Source organism: Falco punctatus, assembly GCF_963210335.1.
Source record: "Falco punctatus genome assembly, chromosome: 1".
NCBI lineage: Eukaryota > Metazoa > Chordata > Aves > Falconiformes > Falconidae > Falco > Falco punctatus.
The window spans coordinates 70,898,864-70,926,112 of NC_137580.1; the positions used below are offsets into that span (position 1 = coordinate 70,898,864).

A 27,249-nucleotide genomic window follows, 5' to 3' on the forward strand; every position below is an offset into this window, starting at 1 on the left:
CACTCTTTTAGAGTAGATAAAATGTATCTAATTCTGAAACTGCTGGGTAGAAAAATCATGTGCGATTGATCTGTGCTTTGAGATACCACCGGGAAGCCTTTGGGATACCATATGGGGAAAGAGCCTTTAAATCACCAAAACATTCAGAGGTGAGGGGTGGCAATGAGGCTCTGGAGATGTGTTTCCATAATGCCAGCAGAGCAAAGATGGACCAGAGCAGCCCCAGGTGCTGAAGCAATGCACAAGCTTGCTCAGGGAAGCAAGTTGTGAGTTGGGGTTTGCATAAGGGCAAAGGAAGGCTGAAGTGTTTTCTTCTAGAATAGGACATGCACTGTCAAACTTGCAAGCAAACGCGCAGGAGCCAGACAACCTAGGGAAAGAGTAATTACAGAGTAGATAGGAACTAAAAGTACTGAAGAAGGAATGATGGAAGAAAGAAAAAACCTGCAGTGGAGAGGTGAAAAGCAGGTTGCAATAAAAGAAAGCCCAGAATCTAGCTGTAGTCCTAGCAAGTACTTTGGACTATAATTAAATAGCTTTCACTATCTGTGGGTCATGATATAAACAGCTGGCTCCTCCTCAAGGCTAATGTTAATAAGGAGAAGAACAAAATGGGAATTTGTAAACACATGTCAGTCTGGAGGTTTCTAGTGCATCTTGTATGTTAAGAATATCAAATGGATTTGCTTCTAGTTTTGAGTAGGGATTAGTATTACCACTTCCACAATGGCAACAGGGAATATATATTTTTGTTAGAATGAGAATAAAAATCTTCATTTTAGGATTAATTGGAATGAATTAGCTCTTTAATCTTAACAATAAGTGTCTCTGTAGCAGTATACAATCTGTGGCAGAGAAACTGGGCCTCCACTGCAAATTCATAGCTTACAAAATGATGTCGTATAACAAAGAAGTCCCCATGTGGGTGTGTACATGTACATGTATCCAAGTGGAGGAAAACACCAGTAGGCAAGGGCTATGGGAAGCTGTTTGAAGGTAGATACAGGCATACTGGTCTGCCTGCAAGGTGCTGCCTGAGTGCTGAGGAGGTAGTAAGCTGGTGGATATTTAGAACATGAGAATTTGCTATTTTTAGATTTTACATGCCAAAAATGGACTATGCCTTGGAAAACACAGGGACTACACAAAGCTTTATTGCTTGCATGGTTGGGAAGCAGGACAGGGATGGCATTAGCTTAACATAACATGAAAATGGTGTCCATAATCCTCTGTGTCACACTGCAGAAGGGCACATCTGGGAGGAACACTCACTTTTAACAGATGGAAGCAACCCTCTTTCTTTTCTCAATAGCTGAAGTGCAAATGGCTTACCTCTGTTGTTTTATGGATCGGAGCAAAAGGGTGAAGGATTACAGTAACGTGAGGGGGCCAGATGTACTTGGATTCTATCAGAAGTGTGGTCTGGAGGCCACTGACAGCTGTGGTGTGTGGGAGGTGGAGTATGAACACAAGGTATACAATGGCAGGGGGCAAAGCAAGCTGGCAAGACCCTGCTCAACACTTGTTACCCAAGCATCCACCCGTGCTGGAGAATTGCATCACAGGTAGGTGTGATGATGTTCAGCAGCACCTCAGCGAAGGTCCTTGCCCTGCAAGGAGAAAGCAAGGCTCAGTGTGTGGAAGACATGGTTCTCTCTGTGGGTCATTTCATCCCAATAGCTGCCAAATCTGTGAGTCCATCCTCCCAGATGCCACCGCTGCTGAGCTCCCCAAGGATGGGGCTTGTGTCATATTTAGAGAGCAGCATATCGCCTTTCCTTAGAGCTTGGTCTGGCAAGGCACAGGAGGTGATCTAGCAGAGGAATTTCAGCCTCCAAGGCCTGTCTGCCCTGTGGGGGTATTTCTGTTTGGGTGAACTGGCATGCAGAAGAGTAATATTAAGTGCTGGCATATAAGTGGACATAGTAAAATGTCATAGGAAAATTGAAGTTGGGAGTGGCCTCTGGAGATCATCTAGTCCAACCTCCATCCATAAGGCACCATCTGTGCAGCTACCAAGGGCTCTTATATGAGTTTTTCAAAACAGTTTTTGTCTGCAGTAATTACATCATACTTATCTCATTATGTATCCATAAAAAGCACAGATGATGATAAAAATTGGAAGGAATAAGAAGAAAAAATGACGTCAGAGCTCTTAACTCTTAATTCCCAGCAACACTTGAGTTAAACCAGAACTCTGAATCCTTAATGTTACCCACCGATGTGTGCAAGTTTGCATCTAGCCTTTTGGTTGAGTATTCAAAATACGCTATGTATTCAAAATTAGTTATGCAGTCAGAAAGCGTACTGCCTTAGTGAGCTAGTACTTGTTCACACGATTTGCAGACCTTTTTTCCAAAATAGTGAAGAGCATGTGGAAATTTTTTTGTGTGTGTGAGAATAGTGAAAGCGTAACTGCAGAACCTTGTACCATGAAAAATATGATTATTTTTTGAAAGAACTGAGGGTCAGTCTTTTAAGGCAGGAAATGTGAGACAACAGATAACCAGTCCTGTTATAGCATATGACAGAAGAACAAGAAAATATTATTAAGGAAGTTTTGCAGAAATGTCTTTCTTTTGACATAACCCTTTTGTTTGTGTACACATATGTTCACACATGCTTTTCTAAGGCTCGTGTGTTTGCTGTGTAGTACAAGCTTTTTTGCTGATATAGGAAGCTTTTGTTTGGTTTTTTTTTTTATGATTTGTGCTCCATTGTCTGTCATGAATTCTATTAATCTAACTGGGATGCTGATACCTGAAGGAGCCTTTGTGTGTAGAGTAGCAGGCTGTGCAGGACCTGGTGGTGAATAACGTCACATGGCTTTTAATGCAGACTTTAGTGTGGTGAGGAGCCAGAGCCCGGCAGCTGGAGCAGAAGAGGGCTCAGCGTGGTGCAGTGCTGAAAGCAAACTAGAAAAAAAAAGAAGCCTCAGAAAATAACCTGAGCAACAACCAGATGTAATTCAGACAAGCCCAGTGCAGACCTTTGTGTCCCTCCAGTGGCTATTCCACTACAGAGGTTAAAGAGAGCTGTCTGCTTGATTTTGCTGCATGACTAGCCAGAACTGCCGCAGCAGGATCAAGCATCCATCCACCTAAATCCCTAATACGGCCCCTGCACTGCATGCTTTGATAGCCCTGAGGCCAGTACATCAATTCCCTTCCCCTCTGCACAGTCCTATTCATCCAACAGGGAAAATGTTTAAAATAAACAAATAAATAAATAAATCATACCCTATCAGGGAGCACAGAGTACTCCCTGGGGAGCTGAAAGTGTGGGATAGGAATGTGCCGAGGAGCAGAGGGATGCAGCCCCACTCCTCCGTATTTGCTCTTCCCTGCCCAACACCTCTCTCCCAGTAAGTATTTTGATCCTTGAGAAAGCAGGTGGTTTGAGATGTAAATTAAAGTTCGGATACTTAATAGCACATCATAGCTCACCATGTGGCAAGGAACAATGTAGCCTTGGATTTGGGTAGCTAGCCATTTGAAAAAGCACTGTAGTAAGCTCTGTGATGGTATCAGCAGGTAGCTCTGATTTATGTGTGACATAACCAGTTGTGGTTTCTTCCCAGAGGGGTATCTGTATCTAAAAATAAATGTGGCACAGTTTGTGTTTTTGGCAAGATGGCGCAAATGCTTTTCAAATTACTCTGTTCACTAGAAAACAATTGTGCTTCGTCCTCTGACAAGTGCCAGCACCTGCTGTCTGCTGAAGTTTATTTGTAGCATGAATCATCATCAAGGCCTTGAAGTGCCATCAGTCCATGTTAGGTCCTGGAGACCTGGAACACATGAAGACCTGGCCTTTTATGGACTCTACCTGGAAGCCCATCTTCTGCTGTAGCATCTGAATTTTTGTTTTGTTCCTTGCCCTACATCCCTGCCATGGGAAGGGAATATAACCTGCATATCCAAATGGTGGAGTGCATGCTTCTGTGATTGTGGTTTCTGTTCACTCAAGGGCAGCGAGGTGCTTCATATGGCTCTACCTGTCTAGGTGCTGAGGACCTAGCTTTCCAGCTTGTCATCTCCCTGTGCAGAAGCCAAGCACCAAGCAATCTTTGCCACCCTGTTGTCTGTAAAGGAAATGAATGAAATGTGATCACATACACGATCTAAAGGAGTGAAAGAATGTTTCTGTACAAAGACCTACAAGCTTTTCTCATAAAAAACATGGTGAAAGCTGGACTATCCTGTTACTTTCAAAGGATTTGTATGTGTTACATTATTCCCTGAACTATGCCAGTGGCTTTGCAGCCATAATCTGGCATTTAACTCTTTCTGCATGCATTTCACCATATTCAAAAATTATTTACAACATAGAGCTATGAGGATTATAAATATCTCTACCTCAGAGCTGCAGAAAATCAATACTTCTAAATGCTTTTGATGTGAACAATGCTGTACAGTAGGCACTAAATGTTACTATAGTAGCATTTACTCAGCTAGGTTGACCTGTTGAACAAGGGGCATGTTAAGAAATATACAGGTACTGTGAGTTCCTTAGAAAAGGGAGTGGAAGGCAAGTCATAATGTGGTATGGTTTTCCAGGCTGTAGGGAGAAAAGCTGCATAAACTCCATGTGTTTGTGTGCCTGTCTGTGGCTGTTTGCATTGGCAGTAAATTCAGGGTTTCCTACAAGCAAAGAGCACATGCAAGGGAACAGGGTGTTGAGATACTGAGGTTAACACCAGATAAGCTAGCTCTGGAGTCAGAAGCAACATAGCCACTTCACCAAAGCACTGTGCTGGAGGTGACTGCCTCAAGTGAGATGCATGTGGTTACAGTCCAATGCGGTCCTCGCCTCTGGGGTCTGTGCTGCTGTACAGCAAGGTCATGAGGTGTGGAGACCTGTAGGGATTGGGGAGGGTCTCATCCTGCACTGCCTTGCACAGATTGGGCATGTTCTGCGTGTCCTTGCATACCTCTTGTTATGCACAGTGTTCCTGTGTCCAAAGCTGGAGCCTCTGAAATAGCTCCCTGAGAGCTGTACATGCACCCTGTGCTCCTGTGCTGAGACAAGACAGCTGCCACTTGTCTCTCTTCCCCTTTGCCACCTAAGGCAGTGAGGCACAGCTGGCAAGGGTTTAGCTCTCCTTAAAATTCCCAAATGTCCTCTGTCTTGAATGAACATGACCCATCTAGATCTCGATTAGGCATCTACCGCCCCTGATCCTCTCGTGCACAGCATTTCAATATGATTGACTTAAACCCTGAGGGCTTCAAACCTGCTCTTCCTGACATGAATTAGTGCTGCTAAAACATGGGCACAACAGATGTCTCTTCCATCCCACAGATGCCAATTTGTCCCTTAGATGCCCCTAAGTGCATCTCCCTTCTTGTCATTTAGCAAGGGATTCTGCAAGGTCCCTCCAGACACTGGCCCCATCTTGGAGAACAGCTAAAACTTTGGGGTTAAGTGTTAGTTGATCTAAAATATGGTTACAGCAATCAATATTGCAAGAACTTGCCTGTAGAAGGCAAACACCTAAATTGAACATAAGCTGTAAATTTCAGATGGGAGACAAGACGGTGCTGGAGAAATCTGCAACAACCTGAATTTCTCTGGGAATTCTTATGGGGCTATCAGATCAGTTTGAAAAAGTTCAAATAAAGCAAGTTGCCATCCTTACCCAGCAAAAGCAAAAGGAGCCCCGCTTTGCCTCATTGTAGGCAAGAGTACCTGAGCTTTTGGGCAGAGGTCACTTTTAATCCCTCAGTGGGAAACGGTGCCCTCTGTCTTTTTGTACTGTATGGAAAGTTTTAAAGCAATCGAGCAAAGGACTGTAATTTAGCACCAGCACAGCAGGAGGATAGCGACTGGTTGATGAAGGTTGATGAAGCTGCACTGGGAGGGACCTTCTTAGCTAGAAATGTTTCATGTGCCTCTGCTCTGTGCCACTGCATGAGCAGACCACACAAAGGACCCAAGTACAGCCTGGCTGTGTTCAGGTGAGAGAACAAGACCAGCCATGCTCACAGTCTTCATCAAAATCCACAACCAGTGGTAACTGTGCTAACTGCCCCACTGCTGGAGGTGCACAGGCAGTTCCCCTGTTCCTGTGCCTGCTGGTGTTCATACCCAAACAGGTCCTGCTACTGTTTATAGATGCAGAAGGGGTTTTCTGGATGAAATTTTTGATCATGGAAATGTGCAGAAAGCTTCAGAATCTGAGAAAATTGTGTTTTGCCTGAACATAATATAAGTTATTGCAGTCTGCTGCTCAAACCAGCAGAATAGGTTTATTTACTTCCAATGGTTTAAACAAAACTGTGTTTCTTTTTTCTTATAGACTTAACTGAAAATTTCAAAGGGAGGAACTGGGTCAGATAGGTTAAAGCCAAATTTAAAATGCAATGTCCTCAGAGCTGCCTGTTTGATATCTGCAGTCTAGCAGGACATGTGCCAGGTTTACTCTGATCACTTTCTCTCCTTGCTGCCTCCATTTTAGCCCCTCGAAGCTTTTGCTATAGCTCTTCTGTGAGGGAGGTTTGGACGCTGATTTTACAGCACCTCGTGCAGCTGGAACTCTGTCCTGAATGGACCCTTTGGCAGGGACCACAGTATGAGCAAGGACAGCTACAGCAAGGCACCTGTTCTGCTTAAAACAGCTAAGATGCTTAATTTTGGAGGTCTGCTAACTTGCCAGTTGTTCATCTCATGTGCAGAGATAGTACATGGGTTTTATGTGTTGCCATTCAGGTTAATAACCTGTGGATAACCTATATAACACCTATAATAATAGGTGTTGACAAAAAAGGAACAGAAAATCCTATGTGGTGTTTTGCAAAAAGCCAAGTCTGCATTTTGGGCATCACAGAACCCAGAGCTATTTGGAGCCAGGATTTTAGTTGGGTCCCTTTAGTTTGGCAGTAAAATTCTTCTCATATTCCACTCCTGACCCGAGTCCTAGGAGGTGTTTCAAATTAAATCTTGAAATTCTGAAATTAGGTATCTTGTTCTAGGCTGCCTTCAAGTGCAGGAGGTTAATTTTATCAAGATTCTGGTAAAGTGAGTTGCTCCTAGCTCAGGGTTCTGCGAATGTCTAATGAAGGTCAGAATATTCTCCCTGATGGTTATCTGTGCTGCTCATCAGATGTAATGAGAGATTAGCGAAAGCACAGACTCTGTTCTGCTCCACATGCTAAACTGAGGGCAGGGAAGGTATTGTACTGGATATTTCCTCCCATCTGGCAGCTCTGAGAGCACACTCTCTATGGAGATCTCACTTTCCATATAGAAAGGTCACATGAACTTCACACTTACGAGATTTTATTAGCCAATTTTTTACATCCTTCCTGATGGCTCTACTGCATGGCTTGCTTGAGCTCTTCATCCTTCATTAGCGGTGATAATGATGTTCATTTTCACTCTTTGCTCCCAGTTGCTATGAAAAAACTGACCCTGTAGATGCCTGATGACTGCTCAGCCTGCAATACTGATGCTTTTGTGCAAACATGGTGCATATACTTATCCTGCAGATTAAAGCACTCTGAAATAACTTACTGCTTAGACAGTTCACCCTGAAAATTAGGTGTCTTCAGCACCTGTAGATACTAAACAGGACTGGGTAAAATAAACCCAACTTCAAAGATAAAACAAACAATTACACTTCTATATTGACTTAGCCAAAACTTGCTTTGGGAGTATTTTGCAGTCAGACTCTCACCAAAAAATGCCTTATTTTGAAAGGTATACTTTGTATTTCTACTTTGTGCTTAAGCAAAACCCCACAGCTGCTTTTTAACTTTGCCACAACAGTGGCAGAGTCGGTGTTCTGTTTTGATATGTGGGTTATTTTTCAGTGTCACCTTTTACTAAAATATTAACTGTGATTTAATAGCAGAATTTGAGAGTGATCAATAGAGGCTCCAAACCAGTACATCTAGCTACACTGTTTTAAAAAATCTGATTAATTTTGAATTTTAAATGTTGGGCTTTGGAATACAATTAACTTTTAATCTAGTGCCAAGAATTTAACATGTATATTGTCTGAGGTGGTGTTGTGAATATATTGACAGCATCATGACCTTTGGCTTGCTTTTTCCACACTTCCATGTTTTAAATTGATACTGATCAAAGCTGGAAGCAGCCAGCAACAGTCATACTGGAACAACAATTAGCTTAATGACTGGTGGATCCTCTAGAAAACCTCAACAATTCAGGGCTTTTATTTTTGGGTTTCTGCATTATAGTTCTTTCTAATGCTCCAGCTTCTTTCATTGAAATTTTTGCAAGTAACCATTGGAGTACATGGCTGTTCTGATGGCTGTTCTTAAAACATCTGTTGATCTTTATACAGTGCCTCTATAAATAGACAGTGCAGCTATCACATCCTTGTCTTAATGCTTATGTCAGCATTAATGTGACAAAACATAATAAAGTGTCTGTGGAAGATACCAGGTTCTTAAGGCAAAAAAATTCAGATGTTTAACTTCACCTTCCTGTTTTCTACTGGGAAGTGTTCTAGTCCTGTCCAGCTGACAAGGGAAGATTGCTATGGTACGCTGCACTTAAAATCAGGATGATGAGAGCTGTTAAAATGTTACTTGATCAAATCAAAACCAGCTTGGTACATTGCCACACTCTTTTGTTTAGAAACTTGAAATCCTCTTCTGCTTTAAGGAGGTTAGATAATGTCCAGCTGGGAGGAAGTCTCCATCTTGTGCCTGGTGAAAGGGCTGGAGCAGTGCTGCAGGTTGTTTGGCAGGTGGAGTGAGCCTTTGATTCTGCTTTCATGCTGGTGTAAAACTGGAGATACGCTGTGAAGTCAACAGGCTATCCACTCCTCTGGTCAAAGGTTCGCCTTATACTGATGTCAGGGGCACCTGATCAATGGGAAGTGCCCAGATATGAGCCTAGGACCTAGTTTTATTTCTCTAGTTTTGCAAATAAAAAATCAGACAAACTTTTTGTTAAAAGGATGTTGCCTTCTCTCTGTGTGTTTCACTTCTGTGCCTGCAGCCAACTGTATGTTATTTTAAATGTTAATTTTTATTAACAACTCAGCTCTTCTGCTCTGCCTTGCTGACCAGACGCTACAGCCATAAAGTACTGACAACCACTTTGCATTAAAGAAGATCAGATAATCCGTATTCTGGTAGGTCATCTGATCCATCAGGAAATTATAGCCTTATTCTCTCAGAGATTATTAATACTCATATCCAGGAAAACACTCTGCACAGGAACAGCAGCAAGGTTATACAATTTCAGAAAATTTTGTAAAGCATCATCAGGAACATTAATAGCGCTGCTGACTTTTCTTATTGCTAATGAGCTGTGTGTAGATGTGTGTCCCTAAAACAAAGCCACAGTATTTGACTTAAGTCATATACTATAGAATCCTCTGATAAGCACAAAAGAAAAAGCTATTTCTTGAATTTTCAGTGTTTTCCTTTTTGAGATGCTCTTTTAACACAGGTACATTTTAAATATGTTTTTACTAAGTATTTGTTCACTACTTCCAGCACATAAACTTGTAAACATGGTATCTGAAAATAAAACCTGTGCAGAATGTAGTAAAGGACAAACATGTCTTCATGCCTTGCAGCAGCATACCGTGACAGTATTGAATTTTCAGCTAGCTAGGCATTTCCTGAGTAACAAAGCTTGAGAACCAAACTAATTTGTTAAAAAGGAGAATGTAATGAACTTCCTCCACACTCATACCCAGAGACCTCTCTGTGAAAGCCCAATGTGACTTGTCTTCCGAGGGCATTAATACATGTGGGGGCGAGAAAGCTTTTGTACATGTATCTATGTCTTGTCTGTTTGGCTTTTGTGCCAACTTCAAAGCCATCTGCTCTGAGGTGGAAAAGCCTGCCTAACAGACGAAGGCAGCTGCCATGGAAGTTTTTGCATGCTGATCTGTTAGCTACTTCTCCCATAACCTTGGATGACCATCTTTTCTAGGTAAAGAGAGAGAACATGAACCTCTGGGTTAGGATCTGATAAATCGTGCCTTTCCCCTCAACATACGTGATTAGTTATATTGCTCCTGGTAAGCAACAGACTAAATCATGTAACTTGAGAGCCTCGCCGCGTACCTTAGAGATCGGCATTGGTCTGCTCAGCTTGATCTAAGGGCTATACTCTCTCTGTCACTGCACAGCTCTTCTCAGGTTGCCATCATATCCCCGTAATTGTTTTTTTGCTGTATCTGATCACTAAAAACAACTGTACAGCCCAAACAGGATATATGTTAAATAGGGCTTTATCATCAAGTGGTGCTTGACTTTAGTCTGGATCAGTTTAAGTGCCCACCCTCTTCAACATACTCACAGGGTGAGATATGGAGGTTTCAGCTTAGAGCAGTGATTTGACCAAAAAGATCAGCATGTGCTTCCTTTTACCAGCCAGTGATAGAAAATTGTTATTCAGTGTTCTCTGCCTGCTTTATATTGATTTCATATGACTTACTGCATGGAAAGTCAACTGCCTTAGACTGCTGGTGTACCAGAATAAGACCTTGGTGCCTCAGCTTTTTCCAGCATGGAGATGAGCATGCACTAGTTGAACGCATTTGAACCAAGGCTCAGGAGTTCATTCAAGCTAAATATATCCCTGCAGCGCTGTTTGAGGTGTCAGGCGCTAAGCTTATATATAATTACTTTTTTTCCATACAAATCCACTTGAATGGTTTGACATCGTTCACAAAGCCAGCCCAAAGCACAAACTGGTTTTTGGTTGCTTCCTCTTTAACTACACAGGCTTGGTGAGACCACTGATCCCAGTTCAGGTGGAGCTACCCATCTAGCAGATCTTTCAACTGAAACCCAGCAGTGGCTTCCTAGTACATCACGTACCTCTCCGATTGCTTAAAAAAAGACTTAGGGCAGCAGTCCCTCTGGAAAACCCCACCTACTTTTCCTTGTAAATGGGAGGCAAGGCAGTTATGTTACAGCCAGATGGGGAAGTTTGTGCTACATGCCTTTATGCACCAAAGTGACTCGGCTGAAGTAAGAAGCTGACTTGACTGTAGGCTAATGACAGAGCAGCTGGGACTTTAGGTGAATTCCCTCTCTGCTAGCCATACAAGGAGCCTGTGCTTCGTATTGGAGCAGCTCGACCAAGTTCCTGGCATGAAGTGGGATGAATTACAGATCAGTGAACATCAACATTTGGCCAGAAAACCATTAAAGTGAGGGAGTCTCCCTGGAGTCTTTTCAGCCTTAAAAATTAGACTGGGAGATTTCTAAGGGCATGTTGACTGTTGCCTGTTTGTTTTGTATCAGATGATTTTGGATTTAGGGTGTTGGAGAGGTTGCTGTGGTTTTGGGTTTGTTTTCTGTTTTTTAAGGTTTGAGAAAAAGTCTTATTGTAGAAGCTTTTTCTCCCATCTGTGCCTAGTCCTGGTGAGGTCAGGAAACAGGAATGAAAATACATATTTTTCAAGGGAAAAACTCAGATAAAGTTTCATTTTTCCAATCTTGTAAAGCACAGAGCAGCAGGTGAGAAGCAGCTTTTGTGAAAAAATCTAGGCTTTTTTTTTTTTTTCCTTGTTCACATTGCAAATGCTAAAACAAATAAAATGTCTCTGTTGAGGAGCACGTTCTCAGGTTTGGCCCATGAGGTTCTTCACTGTTGCAGAGGGGACTGTGATGCGGTGATGAGACAAAAAATGCTCACACAAGCACACCTAAAAGCAAAATATCCCAGCCCAACATAACCTTTCTGCTTTTGCAGATGAACAAATTGCCAGCATCCCAGCTAGCCCATTTAAAGCTAGCTCAGCTATCTCTGTGCTACATGCTACCCTGCAGCCACAAATTGAGTCCAACATTTAACCTAGCACTGCCAAGACCATCACTAAACCATGTCCCTAAGCACCACATCTATGTGTCTTTCAAACACCTCTAGGGACGGTGACTCAACCACTTCCCTAGGCAGCCTATTCTAATTCTCGACCACAGTGTTTCACTTTCAGTGAAGAAATTTTGCCTAACATCCAATCTGAACCTCCCCTGGCACAACTTGAGGCCATTTCCTCTTGTCCTATTGCTTGCTACCTGGGAGAAGAGACTGACACACACCTCGCTACAACCTCCTTTCAGGTAGTTGTACAGAGCGGGAAGGTCTCCCCTGAGCCTCCTTTTCTCCAGACTAAACCACCCCAGTTCCCTCAGCTGCTCCTCATAAGACTTGTGCTCCACACCCTTCAGCAGCTTTGTTGCCCTTCTCTGGGCACACTCCAGCACCTCAGTGTCCCTCTTGCAGTGAGGGGCCCAAAACTGAACACAGGATTCAAGGTGCAGCCTCACCAGTGCTGAGTACAGGGGGGCAATCACTTCCCTAGTCCTGCTGGCCACAGAGTTTTGGATACAAGCCAGGATGCTATTGGCCTTCTTGGCCACACTGCTGGCTCATGTTCAACCAACTTTTGACCAGCACCCCCAGGTCCTTTTCTGTCAGGCAGCTTCCCAGCCACTCTCCCCGAGCCTGTAGCGTTGTGTGGAGTGGTTGTGACCCAAGTGCAGGACCTGGCACTTCTCCTTGTTGAACCTCATATGGCTGGCTTCAGCCCATCGGTCCAGCCTGTCCAGACCCCTCTGCAGAGCCTTCCTGCCCTCAAGCAGATCAACACTCCTGCCCAGCTTGGCATCATCTGCAAATTTACTGAGGGTGCACATGATCCCCTTGTCCAGATCATTGATAAAGATATTAAACAGGAGTGGCCCCAATACTGAGCCCTGGGGAACACCACCTGTGACCGGTCACCAACTGGATTTAACTCTATTCACCACCACGCTTTGGACTTGGCCATCCAGGCAGTTTTTTACCCAGAGTCCAACCATCCAAGCCATGAGCTGCCAGTTTCTCCAGGAGAATGCTGGGGGAAATGGTGTCAAAGGTTTTACTAAAGTCCAGGTAGACAACATCCACAGGCTTTCCCTCATCCACTAAGCAGGTCACCTTGTTATAGAAGGAGATCAGGTTAGTCAAGCAGGACCTGCCTTTCATAAGCCCGTGCTGACTGGGCCTGATCCCCCAGGGGTTTTTTTGCCCCAAATTTACCCTGCCTCCTTACCAGGATGAGCAATTTATTAACTGAGAACATCCATGAAGGCAACACTGGAGGATGAAGTTGGTGCATGCTGCAAAGGGAAGGATTCACAGGAGGGCGTTGGGGGGGATGTAGTCAATGTCTGCCTGGCCTGGGGATCTGAATTGCAGGGATTTCAGAGCTCATCGCTTCCTGGGAAGCACTCAGCACCTCACAGGATCAGGCCTGTGTGCTGGATGCAGAGAGCCCTACTAAACCCCACGCTCCCGGGTGCTGAAACACCACCTGTGTTTTCAAAATACTGCAGTAAAGTGAATAGTAGACCTAGTCAGAGAACCTTGGACTGCTTTGAGAAAAGAGAGTAGTCAATATTTATAATTAATTTTTTCCTATTTTTCCTAAACTACTGTTGATTAAAGGAATTGTGGGAAACACGGAACTATATAAGCAAAAACCTAGCATAGCTAGATACTGTACAGATAGATACTGTACGCTTTGAGGCTGAAGCTTGAAATTGCAGTTTAACGAAAACTGCATGACACTTCAGCATGACAAGAACTGCCCAGTTGAAGAATGTGTCCAGGGGCTTGCAGTCTTCTAGAGGTGAATTAACTCATTGCACAAGAATTAAGACAAAGAAAAAAAACAAACCCAAAACAAAAAACACCAACACCACAACAAACCAGGTGTTGGCACTGCTTTTTGAAGAAACAGTATTAAGATGAGAGAGGTTTTTACATTGCAAATGAAAAAGTACTTTTGCTGTGGTTAGATTCACAAGTGCCTATTCTTCAGGTGCAGAGCTAAGGTTGTGCAGGCTTCGCTTGTATGCATCTCTGTTAAAAGTATATATTTGACTATAAGCTTTTCTGGACAGGTTGTCCTCATGTACTACAACAGAGAAATGCAGTTAAAACTGTGTTAAAGATTGTGTAACAACTCTTACTATTTCTGTTTCTGAGGCTAGCTATTAAGAATTGATTTTTAAAATATTTTTTTCAAAGTATAGACATTACATTTTTATAACCTTAAATTATATATACTGCAGAAAAATATATAAAACTTTTGGAAGATAAGATTATAGAATAATGCATCACTTACATAAATAACCTTTTCTTAACCTCAGTAGTTCAGCTGAATGTGGGGGGCTACTTACACAAGTAAGGATTTCTCATCTCAGTGAGATTTGGCAGGATCAAGGACAAAATTAAAAAAAAAAAAAAAAGTAGTCCAATTTAAATAAATCCCTTGCTCTAGTATTACTCAGCTTCAGCCAAGCTATCATTTTTCAGCCTCATAAAACTGTCATGTCATTAGCATTTTGGGATGGTCTCCTTATAAACCTGACCTTTACAATGGATTTTACACCTGGGTTTAAAAATCTTAATTCTTACTTTCCCCTAGAGTTGTTTCGTGTACTGACTAAAGGGGTTTGTCAGATGGGAGGGAGCTAGTTGGATTTATAACTCCTCGTTATGTAGCCAGCTTCTCACCTGTAATTCTTTAATTTGTAAGCTAAGCGAGCCAGTGGAGAAACATATATAAAAGTATGTATGTGACCTTAATTCTGGGCAGGCGGATCACATGCGGTTCATAATGGTGTTTATTGAGTTCCCCTATATATAGAAACTCCAGCCTGAGAGAAGCTTCACTCAGAGGGCTGCTTGATCCTCCTCTTCATTGCCAGGCGGTGGGAGACACTTTAGCTGGCTTTTACAGTAAGCCCAGTGAGAAATACTCCCAAGACGTTTGCTGCACGAACTCCAGTTCAGTGACCAAACATAGGCCCCATGGCTGGGAGGTGTGCATAACGAACAGGGATCACTTTTCACATGGCCCTCCAAACATTATTTATTGAACACTGTGAGCAAATTAATCCAAATCCAACACTGGCTGCTCTTCAAAGCATGGCAATTTCATGTTACAGTCTTGCAGTACCAGATGCACAGTTTATTGCTTGGGCACACATTCATCTGTAGGAGCTCTTGTATGTCAACAAATTGTTGCAAGAATTCAAAACCGCTCTGTGAAGCAGTTGATTGCATAAAGGGATGGTATTATCCAATATAAAATCCAACCCGTCCATTTGCGTTTCTAATTCTAAAGTAAGTGAAAAGCAATGGTACTGTTTTGTGGTTTCATGTGATGGCCCCTGGCCAGTTAAAAATAAATAAATTAAAACCAGATTAAAATAATAAAACCAGATTTCATCAAATCTATTAATAAAAATAATAAGCTAATAAACTATAAGAAAAACAGTAAAAATAATTGAATATAAATAGCAAAATATATTGTAAAATATAAGACAAAACATAATAAAAATGTAATGAAAGATAATCCAGTTACACTCACATTGCTTCAAGTGATCATTCCTTGTTTTCCCATGTCCAAACACCCTGACCTATGAAGAAGACAGGTTTTGAGCCTGAACCTTTCAGCTCAAGCCTACCTCTATAAATAATCAGTTTCGTGTAATTTTAATGAATGGTCATAAATCAGCTCTCTTGTCCTGCCACCAGCTTGGCTGATAACACCTCAAGGAAAGGTCATGGTTTCAGGTTTTGTGGCAATCGTCTCCACAGTTCCAATGATCAGATACATCTGCAGTTCTTGGGTTACCTGATAATACTGTACAAAGAATAGTGTCACTGTGGAAAGTTCATTGCCAATGGCAGGCCCATGATGGGAGGCTTGAACGGACCCAGTGACCTGGAAGAGGTGGTCTTGGGAAGAGGGACCTCAAGAGACCTGGAGGAAGGAGCAGCAAAGTTGAGATCAGTTGGTATAACTTCCATTCCTGGAGGAATACTGGCATAGATGTACAATCTGTAGGCCCTTAAAAGATAATGAAGAGATAAATAACAGCCAGTGTGAGTTTGATAGGGTTTGTTCTTGCAAAGTCCCTCTAACTTCCTTCTAAAATAGGGCAACGGGCTTTGCAGAGAGAGCAAAAATGGCATTTGGCTTTGGTATAGCATGATACTCTTTTTTTAGCCAGCTAAGGAAGCACTGTGCAGGTGAAATTACAAGGTGAGAAATGGCTGCTTGGGTTGTGCTCGAAGGTCAGTTACAAATACTACATCATTTGTATTAGTAGTGAATTTATGGGGATCAACAGAGTTGCATTTGTCCAGTATTTTCATACTGGAGGATGAACGGAAAACATGCTCACAGTAGGGCCTGAGCTGAAGGACATGGTCATGCCAACATGAAAATAGCAAATGTTACTCAGGGGTTATAAGCTGGGCACAAAGTCAGCCCTCCCTTCTTCTCACCAGGGGTGAGGCTCCACCTTGCACCTTGTGGCCACTTCTTTGCCCTGCACATACATATGTGCTAAAGAAAGTCTGAAGAGCGGTGATGGGAGATCTAGTAGTTATGTCCTGTGGGTGAAGGTTAAGTGAATTAGGGCTGTTAGGCCTAGTGAAAAGATGGAGTGAAGGAAACACACTGGTCATATGCAAAAAGCAACAGCACAGACTGTGGGAATCATCTCTTCTTCCACCCATGGCAGAGATAACAGCTTTACAGCAAGGAGGAGACAGATAGACCTGAGGACCATCTCTCTGTGGTATATGAATAATCAGGTAGCAGGGAAGGTGGCCTGGGGAAGCTGTGAGGTTTTTGCAAGCAGAAATTTGCCACAACAGGATGGACAGGCACCTGTAAGGATGTTTGTGAAAGCAATAACATAGTCATAAATGGTTTTATCCAAAATGTTCCCACAGTCTGCGTGTGCTATTGCTATCTATGTGTAATAGCCACCAGAATATCCTCTTGTACCAATGACATTGTAGACACTGTTTAACCTGACTTACAAAAAAATCAGCAAGTATTTATTTTGTCTGAGTAGCAGACTCCCCATATAAATACATGTACTCACATTTAGACTGTATTTGCAACATGACTGAAAAGCACCGAAGAAATCTAAGCTCGTTCTGGGATTACGTTCCTGCCTGTTTGTTTTGGCATGAGATTTTGGGGTCTGGAAAAGAAGGATGGGTAGTGAGGGGGAGGATCTGTTTTAAAAATATATGCATCTTTTGCATACCTTGTAAGGCATCCAGTGGGAGCTGCTTATAGCGAGGGCCATAGTGAGCTGTGGAGCAGGGGTTGTTGTTTAACAAGCACTTCAGCCACCGATTCTCACAGGGGCTCAGTTACATGGGAGTGCGCTGGGGAAGTGTAAAGCAATGGCCAGAACATGATCCTGTCCCATCCTGGAAGGAAAAGTGGCCTCCCATTCGGAGGCTGTGCCAAGGCCTTTGAATCCTGCAAGCTCAAGCACAAGGTTAGGGTCTTGAAATCCACCAAGCTCCAGAGTTTCCTTCCTTCAAAAGGTCTGGCTTTCACTAAAAGGGAGAGGTCTGCCACGAAAGAGCCCACATATGGTTTACATTTGTAGGTTGAGTGTTTAGAAAAGCCCCTCAATCTCTCCAAAAGGCTCAGGATGGAAAAGGAAAGATCCCTTCAGCTGGTGTAGTCTTCTCGGTGTAAGAAGGGATTGACCCATCCAGGAGTTGGTTTTTACTTAGGAGTCAGTACTTTGTCAGCAGGCCCTTGCTAAATCCCAGAAGACACACCGTTTTAGTGCAAGCTACAAAAATCTCATTTTATTTCCACTTGGGTTTGTTAGGAAGCTTCCATACCAATGTGCATGTGTGGGTATTATATTTCCTTCCAATGTATCTGGTAGCTCTTGGAGATTTATGATGTGTGCTGGGCCTCACTGTTATTGCTAAACCACAAGTCCCCTTCTCCTTCCCCAATGTGGCTTTTGCTCCTTCTTTCTCGGCTACTAGTCCTGAGGGCAAATCAGGGTGCTGTTTTCAAGTTTCCTTTCTCCTTAACAAACATATCTAAGCTAAATATTTATTTGCTTTGATTTCAAAGACCATGTCTACCACAAAGCTCACTTTGACAATGTGCAATGTTATCAAAAAACTACCGAGAGAAAAATCAAATCTAACAGTATTCAAATATTGTTCAAAAGCAACTAATCAGCCAAAACTAAAGCTTTTTCCTATGACTGTATCATTCTTCATCTCTGTCTGAACCTATAGCGAAACAGTCTTTTGCTGTGTGCACAGAATGCAGCAGAATCCTTCTGCTGTTTCCTTATTTTCTGCAAAAAACATCATTTCTTTTCATGTGAGAAGTATAACCTCTCCTGCAGGCCGTCTTAGTTACTGGAACCACATCTGTCTTCTCTGTGCAAATAATATTTTGATTTCCCTTCTTAATGGCTTGATTTTATTAACTGTGATTTTTATTCCTACTTCAGTTTTTTAAAAATGTGACTCAACGTTGTAAGAACTAAAATGCATAATGCAGTATTAACATTTCTTACTGTTAGTTAACAAACTAATATTTTCCCTTTCCCTAGTCAGAGAAAGCTCAACCAAATCCTTTCCCTCCTGCTGTTCCTCAACTAGTTGATCACTTTTCTGTCCATGTCTCAGTTAAAGGAAAAACACCCTATGCCTTCTTCTGCATGGTCTCCTATGCAGAGTATAGTTGCAGTCTCCCTAACCTCATCCTTAATGTCTTTATTCTGCTTTTAAGTGCCTCTTCTCAAAACCCTTTTAAATCCCACCTCCCTGCTACTTCCATGAGTGATTATTTTAAGGTGCACAGATAATTCAGCCTATCTCTATTTTTCCCGTCACTGTTAACAGTCTGATCTAACCTTATATTAGCAAGGGGCAGAATGTGGCTAAACAGCATGTGTTATTTTTAACGGTTAGAGCTTATAAGTAGAGTACCTATTACATTACGAAAGGCATTAAACATACAGATTTTGTGTGGTTGTCAGGACAGCTTCAGTAACACTTCACGAGAGGTTAAGATGCAGAAATCTTAGACATCGGCAGCTTTAGTGAGTGAGAGATTTAAAGGTGGAAAACACAAAAAAGTAATCAGTGTTAATGAACACCTCAGCCAAGTACTGCTAGGATCATAAGGATGATGTGTTAGTTACTGATATCTGACAGTATTAAGTAAAATCACATTGATCTGATTATTAATCAATGGAGATGTCTTGCCAGCGTAGAGCGAGAAATTGTTATTTGCAAAGAAGGTGTGATGGAGCCACAGCTTTCCTGTGTACTTTTGATTAGGAGCAAACAGGTCTATCACTTTTTGCTTGCTGTAGAGTTCATCTAGCAACAGTAATAGATAATAGAAAAAATTGGGGAAAAAAAAAATCTACACCCTTGCAAAGCTGTTGAAGAATTCTGATCCTTTGTAAGGCACCCCTGCAGGGGAGCAGTCCTGGGGAGTCAGTCCTTGGGTTCAAGCTGTGCGCCCAAGCTTTGGATACGATACATGGGGGTTATTAGGCACCTCTGAAACAGGCTTTACAAAAGTTGACATTAAAGTATCTAAGAGGAAAGGCTGAGGAGAAGGAATTAAGCCTAAACCTCTGTGGAATTTTACACTTTGCTCAGGGCCAGACTTGCAGCAAAGCATCTCTGAGGGGCTGGCACCACATCGGTGCAGAAATTTCTGATATAAAAAAAAGAAGAGGAAATCCTTCTCATTTTTTCCCCCTTCTCTAACATGCATACAGCAATTAAAGAACTTAAGCTGGATATTACAGATTCACTTTTTTCAAAAGGCATTAAGATTTGGGTGGCTCTGTATGCTGTAGCAACCTCTTAGTCCCATGGGAAATACACTGATCTGACTGCCTAAGGCATGCAGGCCTCCAGGGCTAGCCATAACTGAAAACGGAGAAGAACAGGTGTGGATTTTATGTATGTATTTTTGTCATCAGGGGCCTAAATTCCCAGTGGTAGAGACATAGATATGTTATAAACATACACATATGAGTGTTCCATTATGGTCTCAGCCTCAGTTGTGAGAGTCATTGCCTGGTTTTGTAAGATTGAGTAGATTCAGTTCAAGATATCACCCAAGGGAAATAGCAGAAAAAAACATCTCTGGACCATAGCTGCAAGCTAGACTGTGGAAACAGATAAATAAAGAGTCAAGTTTCAATGCTCGTTTTGGTGGGGATCTTGTCTGGGGATCCTGGCAGGAGTATATGAACAACTGTTACAACTTAAAACCCCCAACAACACTTTTAATTGTGCATGTTTTGGGAGAAAAAATTTGATTTATTGTGTATTCTTAATGCAGGAAACCCAAATACTAGAGGAGAGCAAGGTGTGAGAGACTGACACCCAAGAGCCTGGTTTGGAGGATCAGAGGGTGGGGGCAGTGAGAATGTGGGGTGGAGACCTCATTTGAAAGGAGGCATGTGGTAGAAGAGAGGCAGAGCAGGAGGCAGGGATGCTGCCGCTGCCCTGCCGGCACTCACCCAAGTACAATGAATGATCAGGGTTTAAAACCTAGTATCCCTCTGCATCCCAAGCGTTTGGAAAGGACTGTATTTGAGGACATGCTCTTGTCCCACTGCCAATTAACACCAGAATGTCTCCTTAATAAGGTGCTAAAATATTATCTTTCTCTAGTTATGTCATGGTTTTGTTATGGCTGCTTGGGACAGAGGTGCAAGTCTAAAACGTGTGTGGAGGGGACACAAAATCTGGTGAAGTTGTGTTTAGGGAATGCTAATGCCATTTACCACAGTGGAGGTACTGCACAGTTATAGCATGTACAAGGAGAGCTGAAGCCACATGAACCTGGGCTAAGGAAAGATCAAGGCTGAGTAAGCCTAGTACTCCTGAGGGCTGGTGCCCAGCTTCACACTAAAAACACACTGGAGGCAGGACAGCCTCAGCAGGGATTGGAACCAGTTATCCCTACTACATGGGGAAAGTCTCACTGCACATTGACCCAATTTGCTCCAAACCCTCCAAGTTTGGTGTGTCTTTCTGTTAAAATATCACCTGGCAGTTCAGCAATGGTTTCCATGCAGTTAGTCTGCAGCCCAAGAAACTACCATGTATTTACATAGGTTACGCTGCAGCCACCTCATTCATTTTCTTCCAGGCAGTAAAGAGACCCTTCTCCAAAATAGGATATGAAACCTGCCGTTGCTGCAGAGACCCTCACAAGCTGCTACTGGGGTTCAGTAAAGGATGGAGGATGCTTTTCCTGGAGGCTGAGGGAATGCTGCAACTCCACAGAGAGGATGGCAGCAGAGCAGCCTGGCTATGTGGTGCGGTGAGGTGCTGGGAACGCTGGGAAACCCACGTTTTAATGTGGATGGCACTGGAGACAGGTCTGGGATGGTGCCTGCTTCACTCTTGGTCCTGCATCTCCGGTAGAGCCACATATCACACCCCTCATGCCAGTGCATGCAGCTGTAAGGACAGAGATCCCAGTACTTGCTTTGGGGTGTCCACAGCCCTGCTCTGATGAATGTCTGATGTTACCAGCCCAAGGTCAGCTTGCTCACCCAAGCGTGCAGGTGCTTATTTGTTTTTTAACCTGTAAATTTAGGCTGTTATCTGCATTGCATACCTGAGGGCTGTTCCTCAACTTGCTTTCCTCCATGTCTACTCAGTATTTAACAGTTTGCCCTTTTCTTCCATGGCTCTAGAGTGGGTTTTGGTGTGTCATCTTGGGGACCGCTCAGTAAAGCCTTCAGCCACCAAAGGTCAGGCGTGCCATAGAAATGACTATTAATAGGTCTTAGGTGCTGGTTATGTCTAAACTGGCATCTCCTGGAAAAAGGCAGCTTGGGTACCCTGGCCAATGGCTCTCTGGACTGCTGCAAATGTGCAGGGCCAGGCCAGCACCTACGGGGTGCCCCTCCGCAACACAAATCCTGCAAGCAGGAACATAGGGTGCAGGGGGGTAGTTTAAGGAAGGAAAACGCTGTTTAGCCACTGCTGCGTGTGGAATGAGGGCACATTTAGTGCAGGCAACCCCGTGTGCTCAGCGGGTGCCCTGGGAGCTGCCTCTTCCAGCCGGGGGAGCCGGCAGCAGCAGCTCTGCAGGCAGGGGCGGCTCCCCCCTCCCAAGGGGTGTCCGGGCGCCTTTATTCCGGCAAACACTGGCATTTAAAATAGGACTTTGCTCGACCGGGGTAAGCGACTTCGCCTCTATTGTATAGTCCGCGCCGGCCAAGTGACGCCCCATCTTTGAAAACGCCCGAGCGACCCGGGCCCGTCCCGGGATCCCTCGCAGGGCGACCAGCCACCTCCCCCCGGTGGCCAAGCGGGCCTCCGCTGTCCCGCGGCTGGCTGCGGTGTGGGGAGCGCCGAGCCCAGCTCGGCTCGACCCGACCCCTCCGCCCCCCGGCGGTGATGCCCGCCCGGGCCGGGAGCCGGCGCGCCGGGCGGAGGAGGGGAGGGAAGGGGAGGGCAGGGGCTGGGGCTGGGCGGCCCGTTGCGCCCCCCCGTCCCCGCAGCGCTGCCCGTCCCTGCCGGCACATGCCTGCCCGCCCCCTCGGGCCACTGCCGCGCCCCGACGGCCCCGGCATGGACGCGCCCGGCCAGCCGCCCGGCGGCCCCCGAGCCGGCCCCGAGGGCGCGGCGGCGGCCACCGAGGAGGAGGCGGCGGCGTACGTGGAGATTCGCGGCTCGCCGCAGCGGCCGGGGGAGAGCCGGCAGCTCGGCGAGCTGGCCCCGGCCGGCGGCGCGGAGCGAGCGGCCCGTCCCGCACCGGGAAGTGGAGCCGGCGGGACCGGGGATGTTGGCGGGTCGGCGAGCGGCGGACCGCCGGGCGGGGCCGCGGGGCCAGCATCCTCGGACCGCGGGCGGGATCGCCTGCCTTCCCCGAGCGCGGCGGCTGAGGCGGGATGCGGCACTGACTCCAGCCCCGGCTGCGGGGGGGCGGCAGGGAGCGGCGGGCCGCCGGAGGCGGGGGGCTGCCCGGAGTCCTCCTCCTCCTCCTGCCCTTCGCCGGTGAGCAAGGCGAGTGGCTTTCCCGCAATGGGCGACCCGGTGTCGACGGAAGGCAAAACCTCCTCGTCCTCCTTCGGCTACGAAAGCGAGGAGGACGAGGATGCGGGACGCAAGGCAGCCGCCCCCGGCGCCCCCCCGGGCATCCCCTCCGGCGGCGGCCGCGACGAGGCGCACTATATCAGCACGCAGGAGATCCAGCTGAGCGAGGTGGACCACGACATGGATTTCGACGCGGGGCTGGCCGCCCGCTGGGACTTCGAGGACAACAACGTGATCTACTCCTTCGTGGACTACGCCTCCTTCGGGAGCGACGAGACCCCGGGGGACACACCGACGGAGGAGGAGAATAGCTGCTCACTCAGCACGACCACCAGCGACCCTAACAACCAGACGGACAGCATCGAGAACACCAGCAGCACGGAGATCGTCAGCCTTACCTCCGAATACGACACCCCCGGCGGGGCCAAGCGCGCCAGCTCGGGGGAAAGCCGGTCCAAACAGCCTGGCCGCCCCGGCGGGAGCCCGGCCGCCCAGCTTCTCCTATCAATCAAAGCTGCTTCCCGGGCTATAAATGAGTCTAGCAACGTGCGCGGAAAGCAAAATACTATTTACGCTGCCAAGCATGAAGGCGACATGAGCCTCCGTGTCCCCGCGGGTCCTGAACGCAATGCGAGTTTAAAGCCGGACGCGGTCCGCGACCACGCGAAAAAATTCATCGCGGTCCCCGCGCGGCTGCAGACCCGGTGCGGGGCGGCCAGGGCGGGGGAACACTCGAGCGGCGCCTCCAGCGCCGTCAGCGAGCTGGACGATGCCGACAAAGAAGTGCGAAACCTGACAGCCAGGGCGTTCCGCAGCCTGGCGTACCCCTACTTCGACACCCTGCGTCCCGGCTCCCGCGCCTCCTCCGCCTCCCTGCCCGACAATGCCCTGGGCATCAATCGCTGGTCCACTTACCTGGACCTCAAGTGCGGCAGCCTGGGGCCGAGAGCCGAGCCCAGCCTGCTGCGCTCCGGCCGGTCGCAAACCAAAGCCCTCGAGTTCGTGGTCAGCAAGCTCGACGGGGAGATCACCCACGTCGAGGCGCCGCGGCGGCTGCGGCCGGGCTCCCGGGTGGTGACTCTGCTGGAGCTCGGCGATGCCCCCGAGGCCGGGCCGCGCCCCGAGGCGGGTGGCGGGGAGCCGCCGGCGGCGGAGGGCGGTGGGGGAGGCTCCAGCAAGAAGTCCAAGTTCGCCTCCAGCCTCCTCAAAAACGTAATCTCCAAGAAGATGCAGCTGGAGCACGAGTTCAAGATGGAGCGGGGCGAGATCACCGACACTTCCTACACCGGGCTGGGCGCCGGCCGGGACGCGGAGGCCGGCGGCGGCGGGCGGGAGCGGCAGGGGGAGGGCGGTGTGCAGCGGCAGAGCTCCCGGCACTCGGAGGGCGGCTCGGACTGCACCGCAGCGACGGCGGAGGAAGCGGGCGAGGGCGGCGGCGGCCGGTCGCCGGTCTCCAAGGCGTCGACGCCCCGTGAGGGGAGCCGCAGCCTGGACCGAGCGCTGTCGGAAGAGCTGTGCGAGGTGAAGCGCAGCGCCTCGGAGGCCATCAAGGCCACCTTCCTCCGCAGCCAGAACAGCGCCTTCAGGTCCTGGAAGGAGCGGGAGGCGGAAAGGAAGGAGGAGAGGGCGCCCGTCGGCAAGCTGAAGCTCTCCCCCAGGCTCGACTGGCGAGCCGACCTGGGCGAGATCTCCGCCGGCAAGTCCACCAAGATGTCCCGCCTGTTCGTCCCTGCCATCCAGCACACACCCCGGGAGAAGGAGGCCGGCAAGCGGGCGACCAAGTGCTCTGCCGCCGTCGCCGCCTCCTCCTCACCCCCCACCGCCAAGCCCAAAGCCCCCGAGATCAAGATCAGCCTGGGCAGCCTGCAGCAGCCCCGGGACGCCGCCTTCAGCATCGCCCAGCTGCTGACGCCGCAGATCGCGGGCCGGCCGCCGGAGGAGGGCAGGGGCCAGCATCCCAAGCCGCCCAAAGTCGGTGACGGCCCCGACAAGGTGCCGCAGTTCCTGGTGCGCGACGTGAGGGACGGCAAGCACAGAGCCCAGGGGCCGCTCCACCAGGTGCGGGACGTGCGGAAGCTCATCAAAAGCTCCTACAGCTGCGACTCGGGGGACAACAGCAGCGACAAGGGCAGTGTCGCCTCCGACCAGGGCGGCCCAGAGCAGAAGCCCCGGCAGCAGCTGGTCATCGCCGGCGTCCCCAGGTCCCTCTCCCCCGTGGTCATCACCTGTCAGTCGGTCGGGCACGCCAGCTCCAAGCCCACCGAGGCGGGGCCCAAGGCGGCGGGCAGGGCGCCGGCCTGTCCCCCGGAGGGCACCGTCCTGGTGCACCGCACCTCGGGGAGGCTGCCGGTGGCCACCATCGCCCCCAACAAGAGCGACCCGCGCCAGCCGGCCGTGCTGAAGATCGTCTCCAAATCCGCCGCGCCCTGGCGGCACCAGCCCCCGCCGCCGCCCGTCGAGAGGGGCCGGGGGCCGGAGGAGGACCCGCGGGAGGAGGGCAAGGCGGCGCCGGTGCAAAACGCGCTGGAGAAGCTGACGGCGGCGGTGCGGAGCATGGAGGAGCTGTACAGCTTCAACAAGCGCGAGTGGAAGCGCAAGAGCGACCCGCTGCCCATCACCGACAGCCACGTCCTCTCCCTCATCGCCAGCCAGGAGCGGGACGCCGGGCCCCGGCCGACTCCCCCCGCCGCCGCCGCTGCCCCCCCGCCGCCGGCGGCAGATAAGGCGGAGGAGCCGTCGGCCAAAGGGGCGGGCAGCGAGCGGCTGTCCCGCCGCCCCTGCAGCAACGCCGCCGACAAGGTCTCGGCCAAGGCGGCCGCCTTCGAAAGCCTGGCCCGGCAGCGGCAGCGCGGCCCGCCGCCTCCCCGCGCCGAGCCCCCCCCCGCCCCCCGCGCCCTCCTTACCCTCCGCGGAGCCGGAGGAGCAGGCGCCGGAGCCCCCGCGCCGGGCAAGCCCCGCTCCGAGGGCGGCCTGCGGGGCCAGGCGGCGCCGCGCTCCCCCCGGCTGCCTGCGGGCGGCGGCGATGCGGAGCGCGGGCCGGACTGCGGCAACTACCTGGCCCTGCCGCTGAAGGCGGCCGCCGAGCCCGGCTCCCCTCCCTCCCCGGTACCGGTGTCGGGGGCGGGCGGCGGCGTCCGCCCCAGCCCCGTGTCGGCGGCGGCGGCGGCGGCGGCGCTGTGCAGCCTGCAGCCCTTCGGCACCGCCAAGCGCCCCGGCAGCCCCGGACCCCCGCCCGCCCCCCCGCCCGCCGAGGAGCCCGCCGCCGCCGCCCCGCCGTCCGCCGAGGGTCCGCCCGCCGCCCTCTACCGCCCGCCGCTGCCCTACGCCACCCTGCCCGGCGCCGCGCCGCCGCCGCTGCTCTGCTTCTCGCCCTCCGTGCCCACCGCGGCGGCCGCGACTGACCCCTTCCCGCAGACGCAGCGCAAGGTGCTGTTGGACGTGAGCACCGGGCAGTACTACCTGGTGGACACGCCAGTGCAGCAGCCCCTCAAGCGGCGCCTCTTCGACCCCGAGACCGGGCAGTACGTGGAGGTGCCGGTGCCCCAGCAGCCGACCGTCGCCCCCGTCCCGCTGCCTCTCCCGCCCCTGGCCCTCAACGCCGGGGCCTACGGCGCCACGTACATGCTCTACCCCGGCCTCCTGCCCGCCGCCGCCATGCTGCCGGCCGGCGCCCTGCCGCGCCCGCTCTCCCACCCGGGCAGCGACGCCAGCGCCCCGGCCGAGCCAGGCAGCCCGGCAGCGGCGGAGGCGGCGTTCGCCGACAGCCCCTACTACGTGGCTACCGGCAAGGGCCCGCCGCCCCCGCGGCGTGGGGCAGCCGAGTCGAAGCCGGTCATCAGCATCACAGCGCCGGCCACCGGCCCGCGGATCGTCGCGCCGCCCTCCTTTGACGGCACCACCATGCGCTTCGTGGTGGAGCACCGGTGAAGAGCGCGGGTGAGTGGGTGCAGGCTGCCAGGCATGCCGGTCGCCGGCGAGGGGTGAGGGCCACCCGGGTTACCCTCCAGACGAGGGCTGTGCTACAGCTGCTCCTCGAGGGTGGGAAGTGACGGGCCGGGGGCCTGCAGGCAGGCCCTCACTCTGGCTTAAAATACAGGGATAAGACAGAAACGCAAAGGTTATGCAGGCCCATCGGTGCAGTTTGGTGTCCCTCGCAGCAGCTAAGTGCCCCCTTTTTTGTGGCCCAGAGGCAGTTTCAGTAGAAGCACACTATAGCTGCTCCTCATGCAGCCTGTATCTGTGCAGCCCTGTGGCTGGGGGGGCCTGTCTCAGTGAGGTCCCCTCGCTTATGGGGAGGGGAGCGCGGCTGGGCACCTCCTCTGGACCCACCTTGCAAGCCGTGAGATGGCCCCCTCCACCTCAGCGGCACACCTCCCC

The 27,249-nt window shown here is 48.9% G+C and overlaps 1 protein-coding gene across 3 annotated transcripts in view; it reads left to right on the forward strand.

Annotated features, from left to right (window-relative positions):
* Positions 1–27,249, forward strand: part of LOC308055117 (uncharacterized protein C4orf54 homolog) — a 67,633-nt gene that overhangs the window by 14,699 nt on the left and 25,685 nt on the right. For 2 of the 3 annotated variants that reach the window (XR_013924339.1, XM_080368719.1), the window contains exon 1: positions 1–26,808. This exon is cut by the window's left edge and continues 14,545 nt beyond it. The exons of the other annotated variant lie outside the window; for it this stretch is intronic. Coding sequence is in view for 1 of the 2 variants with exons in the window: in XM_080368719.1 (XP_080224845.1) it covers positions 22,234–26,799 (4,566 nt within the window). In the remaining variant the exon portion in view is untranslated. The remainder of the gene's footprint in view (positions 26,809–27,249) is intronic. 3 annotated transcript variants of the gene reach the window in all.